Below are 21,257 nucleotides of genomic sequence, written 5' to 3' on the forward strand. Positions count from 1 at the left end.
CTGGGGAGTGGTGGGAGCCGCGGTGGCGCCTAGATATAACGCCCGTGGCCGCATTCGACTCACGAGAGGATCTCTCGCGGCGTGGCCGTCTAGCGGTGGTGCCAGTACTCACTTGTTAAATTCATTTCAATCCGAAATTACAGGATTTCATAAATTATAATTAAATCGAATTTTAATATATACATGTATTTGATTCACAGAATCATGTAAACAGATATGATTCTGTAAATCAAATATATATACCTTGCTGTTAGATGTATAATTACTTTCTTTATATTTTAAGTTTACATTCCAAAACGTTTTTTCCAAGAAAAATTTTACTTGATATAATATACGTTATTATTTATTTATATTTTGAGTAGGATTTTTCTCACAAATAAAATAGTTATTAAATAGCATATTAAATTAATCGTTATAGTATTATACATATGTATTAAATATTACATAATTTAAATATTATATATAATGAAGTATTAAATATTAACGAATAATATATTTTATTAAAAAGCTATATACTGTATATTAAAGCTTCTCATATTATCAAAATTTGTAGTTTATGTTTATATATGGTTAAATATATCTTTTGTTAAATATTTTTTAACACGAAAAATTATCTTTATAATTTTATAATTTATAAAATTCTTGTGTTATAATAATAATGATAATGATGATAATAATAAAAATACTCAACTTCGTTGACATATATGTATATAGCGGACCTTTTCGGAACGTATCACCAATATCTGCTAGACATTTAAAGGACGTCCTTAGAACATCTTCAAAATGTCTTATTTAATATAAAGAACAACGCAATTTTCGAATGCATATTTATTATGTATGTTGGAAACATGTTTAATATACATAATATGTTAAATATTACGAATCATCCCAAATATGTCCTGCGGATGTCCTACAAACGTCATACTGCGTCTATGATAAACCAGGATGTCCTTCGGACGTCTTTGGAACGTCCTATAGACGTACGAGATACTAGGACATTACAAGGATTTTTGTGGACATGTATTGGACGTCCGGGGACGTCTATGTGTTGTGTGGGTAATGCATTTGCAAATCCGGTGCTTTGGGTACATACATGTGCACACATAGTGAGTGTTTTATGGTTTAGTGGATACGCAATGACACGAACGTGTTCGGTACCTTTCATTGAAATTCCTTTATACTATTCGCGATGCAACAAATAAGCCAGCGCAAAAAATCCTGACAATATACCAAATGTTATTGATGTTTAAATATTAGTTCATTGTTGTACCACCTCCCTTCCGACACACACACACACACGCACGCACGCACGCACGCACGCACGCACGCACGCACGCACGCACGCACGCACGCACGCACGCACGCACGCACGCACGCACGCACGCACGCACGCACGCACGCACGCACGCACGCACGCACGCACGCACGCACGCACGCACGCACGCACGCACGCACGCACGCACGCACGCACGCACGCACGCACGCACGCACGCACGCACGCACGCACGCACGCACGCACGCACGCACGCACGCACGCACGCACGCACGCACGCACGCACGCACGCACGCACGCACGCACGCACGCACGCACGCACGCACGCACGCACACACACACACACACACACACACACACACACACACACACAGTAGAGACGGTTAGGAGTCATAAAGTACTGCGGAAGTGATGAACCATAAGGTACTCATCTCTGCTGTAACTCACGCACTCATACACGTACGCACGCACAAACACATATACACGCGGAAAAGGGAAAAAAAAGAAAAAGAGAGAAGAAAAGAAAATATGAGTGGGGAGAGGATAGGAGAGAGAGGCATTATTAGGTGATTTCCTACACGCAGTCGCCTATTTCCTACTTTTAGCTGTCTCTAGAACCCAAATAGCCTAATGCATCAAGTTGAAGCAATAAAAACTTTTCATCAGGATCATGTACAAATTTTCAAAGTTTCGGCTAAATCCACCGGGACCCATTTTCCATAAGATTTGTGCGAAGTGCTTTGAAAACATTTTCATCACCTAAGTCCAAACAAAACAGCTGTTCCGAAACAAACCGTTCTGATTTCTGTGTTTTAATTTTGCCCAAAGTTAAGCAATCTTAGCTTCTGCCAAGAGATTTTGGCGACTAGCCGTCCGCCTCCTAGCCCGTCGACTTACGGGCTCAGGTGAATCTTGGGCTCCACCGGGAGATCTCGGTAGTCGGAGCATTCCCGATCCGCTCTTTCTGCTCGACATCAACTCACGATTCGGGGAGTTCCGCGCCTCCACCAAGTGATCTTGCGTGAGTCGATTGCCACCGCCGCACAACATCGCGGTATTAACCGCAGCGCGCCGCGACCGTTTTCGAGTAACAGTACAGCTGTACCGCGCGCGCGACGTCTTTGTCTCCAGGCCCGCGGGCCTGTGGCCGTGGCCGCGGCCTTCAGCAAGGCCACGACACTGACGCGTAAACAGGGATTCCGAATTCCGAGAAACTCGGCTCGGAATCTCTCTCTTGTACATGGTCCGCGACTTGTAAATACCGCATTCGATAATTTCTGTCTTTGTCGTCCGCGTTCTATTCTCCGTTTTCGTTCGTCCGCGCGTTCTGCTTCCGCTCGTTCGCCCGCGCGTTATATTTTCTTTGGTCCGTCCGCGCGTAGACGTAAGTTCTCATTGCGTCCGTCCGAGTGTCACTGCCATTTGTCCGTCCAAAACGCTACTTGTTTGTATTATACCGAACTCGCAATAAACCATGCTTTGTTCTCCTTCAACGAACGTCTAGTTCTCTTGGCGACCTCTCCGCGTCTTCGTCGCCGAAGTCACGCCGCTCCGTGCGCGGAAAAGTCAGGTCATTACAAACTGCCGCATATTTGTCGATCTTAAAACAATCATAAAACCAAAATAGTAATATTAATAATAAAAAAAAATATAAAATAAAACTGTTACAATCCGGAACAAGTTACCAAAACCTCAAACAATTGCAGAAAAATTAATGAAACTGAAACAATCCAAAAATGGTGAACCGAACATATCTTCAGTTAAACATATCAAATCATCATACTGTTATGTCCGTCGGTTACACAAACACTCTCGCGCGCTCTCACACAAAAGGCACTCGCGTGCGATAAATAATAAAGCAGAATCTTTGAAAAACTCCAACGTTTATTCTACACGTCTGTCACCAAAACAAGGCTTCAGACCTCAACAACACGAACATCGCCACTAATAGACAAAAGACGTTTATAACATAATACATGCCTATACCGGGCGTAACACTACTATCATATGTATCCAGTTCATGAAAACATAAGCGAACAGTTCATAATACAAATACTGAAATAATTCAAAAACAAGGTACACTTTTTAGTTTAAAAATTTCTAATTATATTTAAGAGAAAGTTGTGACTTTCTGTTTAACCAAGCAATACAAAAATACATTTTTATTTCTTATATATTTTGCCCTACTATAAATTATATAATTAACATAAAATCTTTTTAATTTTGTTAAATACAAATTGTATTATATACTCGACAGTAAAATAAAAGCATCACCTATTCTGATTCCAAAAAATAAGCAAAATTCAAGAGTGTAACTTTGCAAAAAAATGTTCAAGAAAGCATTTTAAAACTTGAAATCTCTAGTTTTGAGATTGATAATTTATTAAACGATTTACAGATTTAAAATACCAGAAGGTCGAATACATTGAGCAGACACCGATGTTATTCATACATGATTTGTAGTTTATTTAAATATATAACGTTTTGGTTTTACATAACCACCATTAGCCAGTTTTAACAATTTTCAACTGATAATCAATACATATATGAAACTTAAACAATTTTCGAATTTCTCTCTACATTATTTAAAAGAACTAACATGACAAACGATATATAAATAATAAATTAGCAATAAAACGTAAAAAGCTACATCATAGGTTTGACACAACAGATATAACACATGATGAGCCAGTCGAGCAAAGTACTTGAGTAAAGCAAGAAGTCTCATATTGTTTTGACACATTTTTTCATTCTGGAACCAAATATAAAAACCTCCATATCTATTTAAAAAAAAAAGAATACATTTTACATATTGACGTAGAAGAATTTTAATTAGGTGACCACACTTTTTCTCGCTTCAAAATGAAGAAACAATTTTATGCAAAGAAAGCACATTTTTCGTGATATTCCGGGACAGTTCAGACAGTTGGTAACATGGCCGTAAATGGGCAATCTTTGAGGTGGGAGCTATTGCCGTCCGCGGACGGCAAAATCGACATTTCAGTAAAGTGCGCATGCGCACTTTTGTCAAGAAACTGTGAACATCTCGTGGCGCATGCGCTGAGCGTAGGATCAAAATGCATGAGCAAAGATAGTACATTGATCTCTCATAACTTATAAGCGGGACAGGCAGTGACAGGAAAACGCCACGCGCTTGTTTTGTCTGGAATGCCGCGAAAAACGTACTTCTTTTACATAAAATACCGTATGCATCATGGAGCCGAGCGCGTTTTCGACTGAGGACGATGTTTTCAGTACGAGGCGTAACGGAGCGCGCAAAACGCGCGTAGCGCAGCCGAGTGCTGAAAACATCGTCCTCAGTCGAGAACGGCAAAGCTCAGTTTCATGTTGCATAATGTATTATTCTAGACTAATTTTATTTCGGGAATTGCTGACAGGGAGCACATCTTCTTGACATTATATTTGCAATTTGACTTGTTCGGTTTTATTCTTAATTTCATGTTTATATCTATTGTGCCAAACCTGTGATGTGGCTTTTTACATTTTATTTCTAATTTATTATTTATATGTTGTTTGTCATATTAGTTCTTTTAAATAATGTAGAGACAAATTCGAAAATTGTTCAAGTTTCATATATATTAATTATCAGTTGAAAATTGTTTAAACTGGCTGAGAATAATTATGTTTTAAACCAAAACGTTCTATATTTAAATAAACTACAGATTATATACGAATAACATCGGTATCTGCTCGCTGTATTTGACCTTTTTTTATTTTGATTGTTTTTGTTGGGTCAAGGTTGATATTTCTGATTTTAATTTGATTTACAGATGTTGTTGAGTGATGCGAAATAGGTGATGCTTTTATTCTGCTGTCGAGTGCATATTGTATAATGTGACTTAAATTTATATTTAATTAAACTATTTAAACTTACCACTTTTAAGTTATTATTAGTTGAAATGCGCTGAGAACGGCTAATTGTATTGATAACAATGGAAGATTGATTGATATGTAACCAGCGGAATTATCTGTAATGAAATAAAATCATTATTATAATTTGTTTTATAATTACATTTGACTTTATACAGCAATTTACACACACATGAACACACACATATAATAGAGGAGAGTGGGGTAAGCCCATTTGCAGATTTTGCTTTTTACAAGACATGAATAAGGTCCGATCGTAAAAACTGAAGGTGCCGTTGGAAAGATAATTTAATTTCCTTCATTTTTGCTTGAAACCATTTTGACGAATCTCTCATCTGTGTTGAACTATAATGAAAAATGTAAAAACGTTTTTTCCAGTCTAATTTGGAACCAGTAATCCCAAATCAGACATTTCTATTTTTATCGACTTTTAAATAGAATTTTAAAAGATTTTAATATATTCTTTTTAGTATTGAATAGAAAACGAGCAATTTGACTAAAATTTGAATAAAATTTGAATAAAAAAAATAAAAATTTTATTTAAAAAACATAAATTAGTGACAGTTTATACAATTAAATGTTTCCCGGTCATGTTATAATTTTGTTATTATACAATTAAAGTTGAAATCAATAAAATTCAATTATTCCGAGTCTAATGACTCATAATATTTTACTAATTTAACATTTCCAAGACCAGATTTGGTCGGTCGATCATCAATGCTACGATCAGGTTGCAATTTCGATGTAAAAGTCCGATGTGGATACGATTCCTTTCAAAATTTGGAACACATTTTAAAATAAGCCGCAAAAATGATCGTAAAATAATTGTTATTTTTTAATTCTACATGCTTTAAAATTATTTTAAATCAATTACCTATCAAAATTTTAGTAGAGGAGAAGAGGCTAATATGTCACCCATTTTCATTTTATTGAATAACTTTGTTTATAATTAATATTGTCTATTGAAACTTGAACAATTACATTCGTCAAAGTGTTGTTTGACAGATTCTAGATTCAAAGTAATAAAATATTTATTATTTAAGAGGTGATTTATAAGAATCTAATGCACTGCATAATCGGTAGAACAAAAAAAGTGGTTGTAATATGGCTATCCATAAAAATAAATTTTTAAAATTAGTTTAGTTTAAAAAAAAATACAGTACCTTGTTACAAAATTATATATTTTTAAATTTTGATTGTTTACAATTTTCATAATTTAGAATTTTTCTGCGTTTAGAAACTTTAGAAACATCATTAGAAACTTCATTAGAAATATTATTTCATCCGTGTTTAACATTAAACAATAAGCATAAAATGATGTTTCTTATGTTCCTAAACACCGCCCTCTAGAATAATAATCGATTTATTAAAGAAATATTTCGACATAAAAATTTTGCTTAAAAAAACCATATTAAAAAATTTTGCTGAAAAAATCATCCTATCTGAAAAAGTCCATCTTAAATCGATAATCGCATCTCTCAAAGTTTATTGTTGACGCTTTTCTGTAATGCTGATTGATTCTCACGCTGTGCTCACTTCGTGAGCTACTCATCATCGTGGATATCGCGTTTTGCGAGTTATCAAAAATTATATTGATTAAATTTGTAATTTATAATATCAAAAGCTGTGTATCGCGCGCATAGCGCGCGCCTGTTTTACTACTATTAAAGAAATTCCATATTATTGTTTTAATTTTGTATAACTCAAAATGTGTACAGCCGAATAAAAAGTTAAATAACAAAAAAACACTCGAGTGTACGTATATACATGTGTGATAATACACTCAAGTTTAAGAATAATGAGAAAGTATGTGTTGTTGTAACCTAAGCTAACACCAGTGCAAAGCAACAGAAAGCGATTTCGTTGCTATGCATATTAATTTTAAGCGAATACTCGCGCTTCGGAATTGACCGAAACGCGAGAGCAATGGAAGGCGCGGATTGTCTTTTAAAACTTTCTTCGAAAGACGTGTCGAAAACGCGACAACGACGGAAAATACAGATAGTCTTTCGCTGGATGTTGTACCGATTCAGCGTGCAGTCGACCTGCAATTCAGCATCAATATTAGAGGATAAAAAGGGCCTCCGAATCGGGAAACAGCAAAAAATAATTTGAACAACCGTTAGAGTAACATCACGGCCGTGTGTAATTATACGTCGAGCCGTGACGCAATGCAAGAGAAGATAAGACGCACCGCGGCCCAATATAACGGGGCATCTAAATATAAGTACTACATGTATAACAAGAAGCATCAAGAATAAATCTACATTATATATTGTGACAGGTGTATCTTGATTGGCAACCCGTTAGAGCTGCTGCTGTCCCGTGAGTTCTAACTCTTTGGGCAAAAGCAAATTCAGAACAAATATATATTTAGTGCTTACCACACGGGTACAACAGTGTAATTAAAGGTTAAAAATGTACCTTGAATAAGTTTAGAAGTGCTTAAAAGTAAAAATGTCTTATAACAATTGTCAGTTGTTATGTACTGGCCTATCAGCATCATTAAAAAACGGCGGGCTACTATATAAATAACTTTATAAGCAATTATTAGTACACGTCACGTAATATCGGAGATAATAAGGGTATAATACTCTCTATAATACTCCATAATACTCTCTTCTCCTCTATCTTTTAAACAATGACTTACAAGGATTTTAATTTTATAAAAAATTTTTACACGATGACTAAAAATACATATTAGTGTCTACTTGATAGGGACTCTGACCAGATCGAAACCGAAACTGATAACCGTATCCTAACCGTTTTTTTTTTTATGACCGAAACCAAAACAGAAACCGAAATATTGTTCAAGCTAATTGACCGTAACCTAACCGAAAATATTTTTCCGGTTTTTTCGGTCAGATTTTTTAAAATGCTGTTAAAGATCATACTGAAGATCGGGTAAAAAAAGAAAAAAAAGCGTGTGCAGTGTAGACTTCTCTCTCTACGAGATAAGAATAAAAGAAAAAGGTACACGGCATCTACATTTCTTCTCTTTTTTTAAATATTTTTAACGCTTCATAGATATGCATTTGATTTTAAAGATTAATTTTTCCTTCAATTTGTGAACATAAAATAAATATGATAGAATAAGATCTTTGTAATATTAAAACTAAATTTTTAAAACTAAAATTATATTTTAATTTTTCCGGCTCTTTTAGAGTACCGAAAAAGTTTGACAATTTTAATTGAACTTTTAAAACAAGAGATATTTACTTATAAGTTTCTGATAAATAGCGATATTACAGGGTGTCTACGGAGGGTTACTTTTTTATTTCTTTGTTTTTATTATGATAATTTGAATAAGATTAATATGTTATTTTATAAAGAAACATTAAACCAAAAAAGAAACAACATTTAATGCTGCAAGTTGCTAAGAATAAAGTAAAACAAGAACAAAAGAAAGTTTTTGAAAAACCCAAAACCTCCATTGATTTTTAAACATTTTTATATTAAAAAAGTGTAGTTTTTAATAAACAGGTATTTTTTGTAAATAAACTTATGTTCATTTACTAGAAATGAAAGATCTACTTATTCATTACTTACAACTGCCTTTCCTTCCTCTTGCTTGAATTATTTTCGCGGCACCGCGCCGACAAGTTGATCCGCGCGCGAAAAATTGGTTTATTTCCAACTTATGACATTAAATACCGATAGAAATTTTCTATTTTTAGGTAACATTGTTTTTTCAAATGAAGCTACTGCTGAGCTAATTGAGAATGTAAATCGACATAATTCTAGATATTGGAACGATGCAAAACGACAACCAACGCAAGCAAATATACTCTAGTCTAAACTATTCGGAACGTAAATGCATTAAATGACAAGATTATAGACGACAGCAAATGATAAACGCGAGAAAAGTATCAGTGGGTTATGAATGTGATAGAACAAGTCTCAAAAAGAATACAAGTCACAAACGCGAAAGAAATACATGAAATCAAGATGCGGAAACAAATTACGACAGACAATACTTTCCCGAAATGCGATCGCTTACGCTACAAAAAGATATCCGTGGGCCATACGATCACGGCAGCGGCACATGCGCACATGCGTGAGGGCTTTGCGGCTATCCGGAAAACCGTTTATCTGCAACTTTCCGCAGCAGGACTGGCAACGCGATATGCAGCAGCTGGACGATCCAACAACTTCTCGCGCTTGAGATTGATCGTCCCAAATTACGAAATTACGTGCGTTTAATCGTCATGCAGAGAACACAACGCTTGCATCAACACTAAAAGCGGGTCGATCTCTGAACGCAAGAATGTCGTTTAGGTCCACTTGTGGCTTTACACAGACAAGATGAGGATTATTTCGCCGACACAGCTGGTCTTCCTCAATAGCTTCCTTAGTTAGGATTCGTCGTGGAAAGACGTCATCGGAGCCAGACACTTGCTTTCTCTTACTTGCCAACAGTTGCACGCCAAGGCGCGAGATCGCTTGCTCGCTCGTTCAATTGTACTGCTAAGCCGGGTTGCATGCAAAAACCGGGAGAATCGCGTTCAATGCGCGATCGATGGGTGCACCCCTTTCCACGAGATGCGCGGTGTCCTTGCGCGTCGCTGCGCGGCCAATTAGCAACTGCCGTTATCCTAGCATTGTCACGGCCACATCACGTAGGGTGTCCGCGGAGATTGCGCGGTCCCCAACAATGGTTAATATCTTCTTGCCTCTCTCGCTGTACTCGTAGAAAGCATGATACTGGTTTGCTCAGCGATCCTCTTCTGGTTATCTCCAATATGTCAGCTGACATTCGACAGCCCTTGTACTGGCCGTTCGTTTGTCACATTTTGGCCATATGAAATCTCCACTAGGCAAGCCTCCTCCGCGTTTATTTTCCACCGCGTGTTGTCTCTTCCTGTTCTTCGTTAGTGGTTCCGAGCGTGCCGACCCTGGACAAATAAACCGTTTCCTTTTGCTGCGGGTATCCCACGACGTCCCTACTTTTCGATGATCGTCGAGAGATGCCCGAGTACAGTTTGTGCTAGGTATGCCTGGGGTCTGATTCTAAGGTTCACGTTTTGTTTTTAGTTGTTTTTACGTTCATGACTATTATAACCGAATGCTGTGTCAGCGGTCATGAATGTATCGTAGTGTTAGTAAATTATGTTTTGACAGCCACCTGATGTAACCTCAGTATTGATTGGTGAAATCTCAGAAATATTCCAAAGCTTAATTGAAAGGAAGGATCGAAACCTTTGATATATCAGATAAGTTGTAGTTTTGAAAATAAAAAGTGCTATTATTTGGCAATAAGAAAATATACTTTGTGAGCTGTTTTTCTCACGATTATAGGTAATAATAAAACTTGACGCGAGACGTTACCGTATTCCTTAATAAATGTAAGGATAGTCAACAATGGAGTGTTTATGACGATAATTATTTTATTGAAGGCAATCAAAGAACATTCTCAGTTGTCTCCGAATCATCAAAAATATCAGATGTCTCAGAATCATAAGGTATTTCAGACACTAACCACGTTAAGAATGTAGGTTAGTAGAATTAAATTTCTTTGTATTATTGTTTCGTATCCGATCTCAGCGAAGATCGTAGTCTTGGAATAGTGAGTATCTGAATTTAAATTAAATTATAAATCCTCCCTTATAAAAATTTTTTCGCCGTTTTTAGCCCTCAAAAACAATTACTTTGAGTGGTGATTACTGATTTGAAAGCTAAAAACTTCCTTGCAGCCCTGACGGAAAAGAGCGAAAGAAATTAAACCAAACTACAAAGGAGTCAACCGTATTTCGTTCGCTGGTTCCTAATTTCTTTCTGCGGAGCATGAATTGAATTAAGATGTAATAATTTCACAGAAGAGATCGCTAAAACTGAACAAGGAGACTGAGTGCAAAGAATTGAATTTCCCAGCGATCATTAGACACGATGAAAGCAAATTGCCGTATTTGTTTTTTGTCATGTTACATCTTTGTTGAATCGAAAAATCGGCCCGGAATTTCATTCGCTTCCTTTAAATAAATATAAAGCAATAAATAATATTGTTCCTTTGTTTGCGTTTTAATTCATTCGTCATATACAATTATAACTTGAATACAAAACATATAATATTATGCAAATAAATAAAAATTAATTAAGTAATGAAAATTAATATGGTGCAATGTTTAGTTTCCGAGAAATAAGGGGGTGCCACTTTAAAAGGTCTATGCCAGATTGATGACTTTTCTCTATAATATCTTACAATAAGATAAAACGCAGTACTACAGTCTGAAATTGTTTTTCCATTATTTCAAGTTGCAACATAAATCGAGTTAGTTTGCGTTGCGTCACGTGTCGCTCAATAATTCCGATAAATTTGAGCGATAATCGCATGACTTAACGTTTATCTCTCAAGCGTTTATACGAAGTTTATACGAAAAATTCGGGTCCGCTACTGCATTTTATCTTAACGTGGTCGTGTTGTATGCAGTCTGGCATCGAGGTGTCGTTAAAATTGTCAAAGCTTCACAAACTATCTTTCCAATCGCGTATAGGAATAAATTTGCGAAACTGATCTACTATCGATATTCGCGAGTACGTTAAATCCAAAAAGGAAGCGAATGAGATTCCGGGACAATTTTTCGATTCAACGAAAATGTAACATTACAAAGAACAAACACGGCAATTTGCTTTGATCGTGTTTAATGATCGCCGAGAAAATTCAATCCTTTGCACTTAGTCTCCTTGTCCATTTCTAGCAATCTCTTTTGTAAGGTTATTACATCTTAATTCAATTTATGCTACGCAGAAAGAAATTAAAAACCAGCAAACAAAATATGGTTGACTTCTTTGTATAGTTTGATTGAATTTTTTTCGCTCTTTTCCGTCAAAGCTGCAAGAAAATTTTTAGCTTTCAAATCAATAATTACCACTCAAAGGCTGCGTTCCAAGTTACGTATGAAGCGCATAGACTATTAACTAATGCGCGCATTGAAAATGCTAGGGATTCCCTAGATTGTACTAACTGTCTTGAATTTATAGCACCCCTCTTAGCGCATTGACTACATCAATTTTGATTTGAAGCAGTTGATGCATCATAACCATTGCTGACGACGTTATTTTTCCGTAACAGATAACGGAACATTTATATATTGCGTTTTTGTATTTGTATCTTTACAATGAAGGAGCAATTACACGATTAATTAACGCGATCGGCGTACCTGTAATCTGTAATTTTTTCAGTTTCAAAGCGCTACGCAGCACTAATGCGTTCTATACGTTTCATGTGCAACTTGGAATGCACCCAAAGTAATCGTTCTTGAGGGCTAAAAACGGTGAAAAAATGTTTATAAGAGGGGGTTTATAATTTAATTTAAATTCAGATACGCTATTCCAATGCTATGATCTTCGCTGAAATCTGATGTGAAACAATGATACAAAGAAATTTAATTCTACTAACCTATATTTTTAACGTGGTTAGTGTCTGAAGTACCTTATCATTCTGAGACATTTAGTATTTTTGATGATTCGGAGATATCTGAGACTTTTCTGTGATTGCCTCCAATATAATAATTATTGTCACAAACACTCCGTTGTTAATCTATCTTTACATTTATTAAGAAATACGGTAATGTCTCGCGCCAAGTTTTATTATTACCTGTAACTATGAGAAAAACAGCTCACAAAGTATATTTTCTTATTGCCAAATAGTAGCACTTTTTATTTTCAGAACTACAACTTATCTGATATATCAAAGATTTCGATCAGCTTCCTTTCAATTAAGCTAAGTCGCTGCATATTGTAGAGTACGAGAAAGAGTCACAAACATGGAAATGGCAACACCCTGCACGTCACATCGCGTGGGAGACCCCACCAGCAGAGCTGCGAGAAAAAAATTCCGCCATTGGGCCCGAGCGTGGAGGACGGAGAAGAGTCCGTAGGAGTAATGTCAAAAAAATCACCGGAAGATTTGCAAGCTGTCCAAGGACACCGACCCACCTCAAATAGGGAGTATCCCGGAACGCGGGAGTCCGCAGGTTGTACGCTCTTACTGTTTATCACTTTCCGCGGACGCACTTTTCTGTCAGGTATGTTTGCAGAAACGGCAAAAATTTAGGACTTTCGAGAGCAACGTAAGGGGAGCGCCTCATCGATTATCGTGCAAGAGGGTACGCAAATACGTCTACCAGCAATACGAAAACTCCGTGAAGGAATCATCATGAATTTGAGACGGAGGCCATTCCCAGGCAAAGAAACGCAGCCACCCCTTATCGGTTTCCAGAGACGTAGGATCAACGCTGTCGCCTTGTAAATCCTACCAAATTTGAATCTCGAGCATGAGATGTCACTAGCGCTTATTGGTGATTCGCACCAAGCCCCTTAGTCGCAACCAATGCGAAAACAGCAATTAGCCTAAGTAGAGCGCAATACTGCGGTCCTGCTGCAGGATCAACGATTGATGAGCTGCGAGCGTGTCCTGAACCGGAATCCGATTACGATGAGTCAGCACCTGAGCGAACAAAGGAGCAAAGACGCAGAAACCGTGTTTTCCCATGTGATGCCGCTGCTGAAGGGTGAGACGGATGTCAAAAGTATCATTGTAAAGTCGCCGATTTTGTGGTCAAAAGCGGCGTCAAGGCAAGCAATCTATCATTGAATTTTCATTCATTCTTGTATCACGTAATAATATTTCTCCGCGTCACGATTTTCGCCGCCGTCCGTTTGATTCCACTGAATTAAATAGTAGTTTTTTTCTTGGCATTCGCCTAACGCTATAGTTAAGTCGCCGTTTCGTATTGTTTTGTAGAATTCACGTATCTGTAAGCATAAATGTGTGCTCGTTTTGTAATTTTTCGAGATAATTTATTGTAAATTTTGTGCGATTCTTTGTGTAGCATGTGTAGCATAGTTTTGTAACACTCAAGTCTCACAACCAGGAAAGTACTTAATGTGTGTGTGTGTGTGTGTGTGTGTGTGTGTGTGTGTGTGTGTGTGTGTGTGTGTGTGTGTGTGTGTGTATTGTGACATTGCAGTCCGCTGCAGCGAAGCAGCGTCCCGCCGCCGTCACAAAGCGCGGGTTCGTGCTCGCGCCGGACTGGAAAACTACAGTCGCGCTCGCACCTCACAAACTGCAGTATCCAGGAGAGGGTCGAATTCAAGTAGTTAAATAGCACTAATTACTCCATTATTTTCATGTCATAATTCGTTGACACGATCGTTATCGACAAGGAAGCCAGCAATGAAAAGCAGCAAACAAGCGGCGACCACGTGACAACTAGGATAAGGAAAAGCAGAAATGTAGCAGCGTCCGGGGTGTCGCATCGAGAGAGTGGCATAACGCCGTGTGGAAAACTTTGGGAGTCTACGAAGATCATCATCGCCGAGGAAACTAACGCAAGGCTGGTGGAAAGTCCGGAGGAGCGGAGACAAGCAAGCGGTGGCAGAAGGCCATTGTCTACGCAAAATTCGAGCAGCGGTGGCAATATCGCAACGGAGAAAAGCGCGAGAGTGCGATTCCGTCGTAACATCTAAGAGCGTCAGGGTCCTGCAAACGTCCTTTGGCGACAAGGATACGACGTTGGCACAGCAGCAACCGCGAGGAAGCGCGGATTGGCAGTTGCCGCACGCAAGCGTCGCTGGTATCCCAGGCGAGGGAGTAAGATGTGCGAAATCGATCCATCGAGCACAATCCTTGGCATTTGGTGTACGACAGCGGTGGAACATGTTCCGTGCCCACGGCAAGTCAGGGAACTGGGACGACAACGAGAGGTTGATCGTGTCGGTGAGCGTGCCCCGCGTGTCGAGGTTGCAATAACCTCAATCTTGTAAAGCCGCGTGCGAGCGAGGCGGGAGCCGCGCTTGCATTCTGCCATCGATCACATTTCGTGTTAGTGAGCGCAGGGTGCCATTTGAGTTAGTGTAGAGAGAGAGAGAGAGAGAGAGAGAGAGAGAGAGAGAGAGAGAAGGAATGATCGACAGCAAGTGCGAGGGGTTCTCCACGGATCTCGTGGCAAGCTAAGGAAGAATTCTCGCGAATCGCGTGGACGAATCTCCTGGGGACGCGTTGCTTAGCCGCTGCTGAAGATAGTGCAGAATCCCGTATGGAGCTTTGCACCGTGCGCGTGACTACATTGGGTCGCGTTGTCGCCCTCATGGCGTGTGCTAGAGAGAGAGAACGTCGTAACTTGCATTCTACAAGCACCGGCAATAACTCGATCTTGAGATTTTGCGTAAATTTGCGTGTTCTTTCGAAGTCTGGCGACTTTCTAGCTTTGGTATGTTGAGTTTCGCTTAGTTCTCGAACGCTGGACTCCCCGCGAGTCGCCTATTGTCACTGCTTTAATTATCTTCGCGCTTTACGAACTTTCGTTGTGACGCTTGTTTCAGAACCGCATGATCGCTCGCGGCGTATTCGATGTCGTCGCCTTTTTCAAAAATAAATATTATTTTTGTTACTAATCTCTGTGGAATTTCTCGCCCATCTTCCGACTTCCTCGAGGACTTAGCGTAAGAGACTCTTCCCTTCGCCTCACCTCACCCCTCTGTCGCTAGGTAGAGTTAGCCGGCTCTCGCGTGTTTAAATGGCTGTTATCACGTGAAGATTTTTCGTGATTGGTTAATTAGTGAATTGACGTGCCGGAGAACACATCTGGCGCCCAATTTATAGAATTTTGTGCCCGTAATTGTCGGGATATCAAGAACAGCCGTCTGAACGACGCGAGATAATTGTAGCAAGCGAAGACTATAAGTAATTTATAATCTTAGCCTTTATTTGATCGCGCCGTTTACACGCTAGTTACGTGGAAACGGCGTGACAATATATATACACACTCGGCACCAAAATTAAGAGATCACTTATTCTGACTCCGAAAAATAAACATAATTAAAAAGAGTATTAATTTGTCACAAATAATCGTAAAAAAATTATAAAAAAAGCATTTTAAAGTTTAAAATCTCTAGTTTTAAGATTTACAAGTCAATAAATGATTTATAAATTGTTTACGAAGTTACGCGGATTCAAATGGGGATGCGTCAAATCTCAAAATTTTTTACAAATTTTGCAAAGCTCCACGACGCAAAATAAAAATTGCACGTAAATGCGGTTTACAGCATTCGAAAGCGTGGGTCCTTACCTTTAATTTGCGTTTTTGTTTAACTCTGTACGATTTTTTTTCACTGAGTTAGGTAATACTAAAGCAAAAATGGTCTTTTTTGCTTCAATGTTGAATACACGGATTTAGGAATAGAGAGACGGTGCATACTCGACAGGAGCGCGGTACGTTTGCGGGGGGGGGGGAAGGCGCCATGTTGGTTTCAAAGATCGCACACATTAAAACATATACACATTGTATGTGTGAAATAAATAGTACAGAATAATAAAGTTTAAAATTTTGTTAATCTTTTACATTAAATTTTTCTGTAATTATTTAATAACATATAGTATAATACATTCAGCAATGAAATATGCTAGTATAACAAACATACTAAATAATATTTTACATATCAAAACGGACTAAAAATTAAACTCTGAAAAAATAAAAAATAATAATTTGTAACGACCCCGCTTCGCGTACGGAAGCTGATCGGCCGAGAACGAGGGCGCAAAGTGTCGCAGAGAGAATTAGATGGTAATGTTGGTTTGACAAAAAATGGGAGATTTAATATTGAGAAAAGAAAGAAAAGCGATAATTAATAATTACAAGAATAGCGACGGACAGAAATAACAGACTTGATAATATATAAAACTCGCGGACATTAGACGTGACAATACAAACAATATTCGCGAACAGACAATACGGCAAGGTAATCGGCTATTTACAAGATGAAGGTGTTATTCCGTGAGACGCGTTTCGTGGAATAACGCGTATTCTCGGACTTGCGATGTCACGGATTCTCGATGCAGGTGGCCGTGTTGTTTTTGCCTGACAATGGTTTTGTAGCGTGGCGCGGCGCGGAGCGCGACGCGGTACACGGATCCGTGTATTTTAGTGTCAATTCGCGCGGCCCGTCACGAGGCGGTTAACACCGTAGATGTAATCGCTGGGTAGCACTAGCCCACGCCAAGTGCGCTTGGTGGAGGCACAGAACACCATACTCTTTTACGTGTGACAGTACCAGTCTTGGGATGCGGTCTAGGAGATGTCTTACGTCAAGTTGATGGGGCCCAAGCTATTTTGAGCCCGTTGTAAAGGCGGGGATGGTTGACAGATTGAATCGGTATCGAAGTGGTTGAGAGCTAAGTGGCTTAGCGGAGACCAAGGCGCTTGATCTCGTACCTCAACTTTGGTGTCTTCCTCAGGGCAAGCCAGTCAGAAGCGGAGAGAAGCCATCTCTTCGAGACGCGGTCTTTTATATCCGAGAGTCGAGAGAAGGGGATGTGCGGAGAGCGGTCAGTAACGGTACGGAGGCAGCATCTCTGCCACTCGATCTCGGATATTTCGAGACGGAGCGAAAGCGCGTGCGCGTGTGCGCGAAGATATTCGACGCGCGGATGCGTTTGAATGCTCGCTCGCTCAAAATCTGGTAATTTTATTAGGCGCTATACGCCGATATTTGCTGCCCGGCGAAGGTTTGGCCGGATGGCTTGGACGGTAGACGGTCCGGGAAGGAGAGAGGGAGGGGGTGTCGGAAGGCGGTTCGTTATAAATTTAAACTAATTTTTTTCTTTCTTGCTTTAAATAAATATAGTATCAACAAACACATACATCAATAGTATCAACAAAGAAAATATTTTTTATATCAATAAAAATAAAATATTACGTATTAAAAAGATTAATATAATTTTGTACCTGTGTAAACCGATTTTTATATTTTCTTCCAATATTTTCTGAAATTTATTTTTATATTTATCTAAAGAATTTGTCGTGAAACATTTTGATATTATGCATTTTACTATTTTTATTTTGAAAGAGTGAATTAACGTTGATGAATAAGACGAATGAGTTTGAGTATCTAACCTAACCTAACTTGATAACTGTCATACTAACATAACGCAAACGGGATGTCACTGACCCTGTTATCTTATGTATAAGTTTTTTGAAATCAATATGGCGGAGAACGGTTTTTCCTGCATGCCTGAGAGAACACTTCCTCTTGCCTAAAGTAGAACTTTATGCTTTGTCTCTCTATTCCTAAGTCCGTGGCTGGTACTTTAAAACTTTCTAACGTGACTGTACTGACAAAGAGAGTTGGCCTTTTGAATTGGCTCTCTCTCTTTCGTCACGTTTTCTGGCGGCCAATATCCATTCCAGTATTATTATAGTTTAGTGCTCACAATACTTACTCCGAAAACGTGCTCCGTGCATCACTCGGCGCACACGCTTCTTACATAAGTAACACAACCAAACTTTACACGGTAATAATAACAAGCGCCTACATATTTATATTTATACATATAACAGTAATAAACTGATAATATTTGGATAATACTATAATATCTAAATCTTACCTTCATCATTATTAGATTTCGACTTATCGAAGGCCTGAATTTCCATTTTACGGTGTAACTTCGTTGTAGTAGTTGACGTAGTAGTAAATGTTCCTGCACAATAAATATTATATATTACCTTCAGTTGCTCAACAAATCTTATATAAATTCATAATAAATGTATAAACATTTAAAGTTTGAATGGTAATCCTCTAATAACTTTTAACCCTTCAATATTATTTACACACAAGCATAAGCACACACACATGCCTGTAGTCTGTCCATCCCTGATAAAAAAAACCGATAAAAAACGATAGAAAGTGTCAGAAACCTGATTCAAAACGATAGAATTCTATTGTTTTGAATCAGGTTTTTAATACTTTCTATCGTTTTCTATCGTTCTTTTTAATCAGGGATCTGTTCTGTCATTTTAACGAAATTTGAAATATACTACATGAGTTGAAAAGTCCCGAGATTTTTAATGAAAACAAGCGTTTTTTGGACAAAGTTATATTTATTCCTCAACATAGTTGCCTTTGAGTGCGATACACTTGGTATAGCGATTTTCCAACATTTCGATGCCCTTTCTGTAGTACGAAACGTCCAAACCTTCAAAATACGCCTCGGTTTTTACGATAACTTCCTCATTCAATGTGAATCTCTTTCCCTGGAGCTACCGCTTGAGGTTTGGGAACAGATAATATTCGCTGAGGGCCAAGTCTAGAGAATACAGCGGTTAAGCAACCAATTCGAATAGTAATTGGTCCAATTTGACCATCGCTTTCAAGGACGTGTGTGATGGTGCGTTATCGTGATGTTACAGAACTTTTTCTTCGCCATATGGGGCCGTTTTTTTTTTTTATTCCGTCGTTCAGTTTGTCCAATAAAGCTGCATAATACTCTCCCGTAACTGTTCTTCCCTTCTGCAGGTAATTGATAAAGATTATGCCATGCGCATCCAAAAAACGGAGGCCAAAACCTTCCCGGCCGAGCGTTGATCTTTTGGCCGCTTTGATCGGCTTTCGTGGCTTTTCAGCCACTCTGCAGACTGCCTATTAGACTCAGGCGTATGATAATAGGTTCACGTTTCATCCATCATCACAAAACGTCGAAAAAAGTCCGCTCGATTATGCTGCAACAACGTCAAACCGGCCATTGAATCATCAACGCGCTACTGTTTTTGGTCGACGGCAGCAAACGCGACACCCATCGCGCAGAGCTTTTTCATATTCAAAACATCGTGCAAAATGTATCCCACCCATTCTTTGGATGCTCAGATGCCAACGGTCTCAGCTAACTGGCACAACTACACTTTACGATCACTCAAAACGATTCGATGCACTTGCTTTACGATTTCCGGATTCGTAGCCTCTTTTGGTCTTTCAGAGTGAGATGCGTCTTCGGTGCTTGTACGACCCATTTTAAATTTACTAAACCATCGATAAACTGTTGTTCTCGAAGGAACAGATGTGGGATAACATTTTTTCAACCATTTTTGATTGTTCAGGAGTTTTTCCCATCAAAAAACAGTGTTTGATCAATATGCAATATTTCTGTTTTTCCATTTTTTTTTACGAAGGCGAAGGTAGCGACACTTAAACGACTGTAGCTGGTAAATGAATGAACGAAATGTCGTGAAACTTCACACATAAACTAGTGACAGATGAACCTCTCGAAATAAATCATGTTCATTTTCTAGTGGCGCCATCTACTGAAAAATTCCGGGACTTTTCAACCCATCTAGTATGTAGAACACGAATATTTAATTTAAAGCGTTTAACCGATCGCCGCGAATTATTTCTATCATCACAAAACAAAACAAATAAAACATAGCAACAACTAAATTTCGTTACCACCATGTCGCGCTCGCCCTTAAAACAAAAATCAGCAAAAGCTTTCGCAAACGCGTTCCGCACTGTGTGTGTAATACGAAATGTCTAGTTTTCCCTTATCCGATCATCGTCATTCTGGTCCCATATATAATCAAATATAGTTTGTTAAGAGACGTATTGTAGACTTTCTGTTCTCTTATTATATACCTTCCCTTTTTTATTTGTATGTAGTATTTTTTATATTTATATATTTTATTGATACATAGATATTATCTAATTTAGTAAAATATTGCAGGAGATGTAAAAAAATTAACTTAAAAAAATATCCCATAAATATGCTTATGAAAGAAGTTACTTTTATCTTTAACAATAGATAGCACACTTTTACAAAAATAGACTGCTTAAAAAAATATGTCATAGAAAAATTTTGGGCAAAAATTGGCCAACTTTGATTGACGATAATTCCGCAAAAAATAATCACAGGATTACTTCTTCTTAAACTTCTTTTTAAAATTAAAGTCTCAAATCTTGACTTTAATTGGGATAACGTTGAGATAGATACGGAAAGGTTCTTCAGCAAACAATTGATTTCTGAAATGTTATTTATCAAACTGCAGACCAACAGCGTAAACAAATATGGAATTTTTACATAACGGGTATCTAGCGCTTTTAAATATTATAAATTTAACCTCAGTTAATAATAGAAGCCCATAGTTTTGAAACGTGACCTCATGATTTTGATATTGTCATATAGAATATCGATTGTATACTGGGCATCAATTATCTAACTAAAATATGGTGAAAATGTGAAAAGTGAACAGTTCATGTGATTTTGTAATTTTCATCATGGTGAAAATGTGAGCCATCTCATGTGAGTTTATTTGACAAGAAATGTCTT

The 21,257-nt window shown here is 38.1% G+C and overlaps 1 protein-coding gene across 6 annotated transcripts in view; it reads right to left on the minus strand.

Moving 5' to 3' along the window:
- Window positions 1-21,257, minus strand: part of LOC105203570 — a 437,190-nt gene that overhangs the window by 17,232 nt on the left and 398,701 nt on the right. For all 6 annotated transcript variants that reach the window (XR_005576331.1, XR_005576332.1, XR_005576330.1 and 3 more), the window contains 2 exons: window positions 18,549-18,641; window positions 5,169-5,262 (listed from right to left, as the gene is read on the minus strand). Coding sequence is in view for 1 of the 6 variants with exons in the window: in XM_026138284.2 (XP_025994069.1) it covers window positions 5,174-5,262; window positions 18,549-18,641 (182 nt within the window). In the remaining 5 variants the exon portion in view is untranslated. The remainder of the gene's footprint in view (window positions 1-5,168; window positions 5,263-18,548; window positions 18,642-21,257) is intronic.

Source organism: Solenopsis invicta, chromosome 14, assembly GCF_016802725.1.
Source record: "Solenopsis invicta isolate M01_SB chromosome 14, UNIL_Sinv_3.0, whole genome shotgun sequence".
NCBI lineage: Eukaryota > Metazoa > Arthropoda > Insecta > Hymenoptera > Formicidae > Solenopsis > Solenopsis invicta.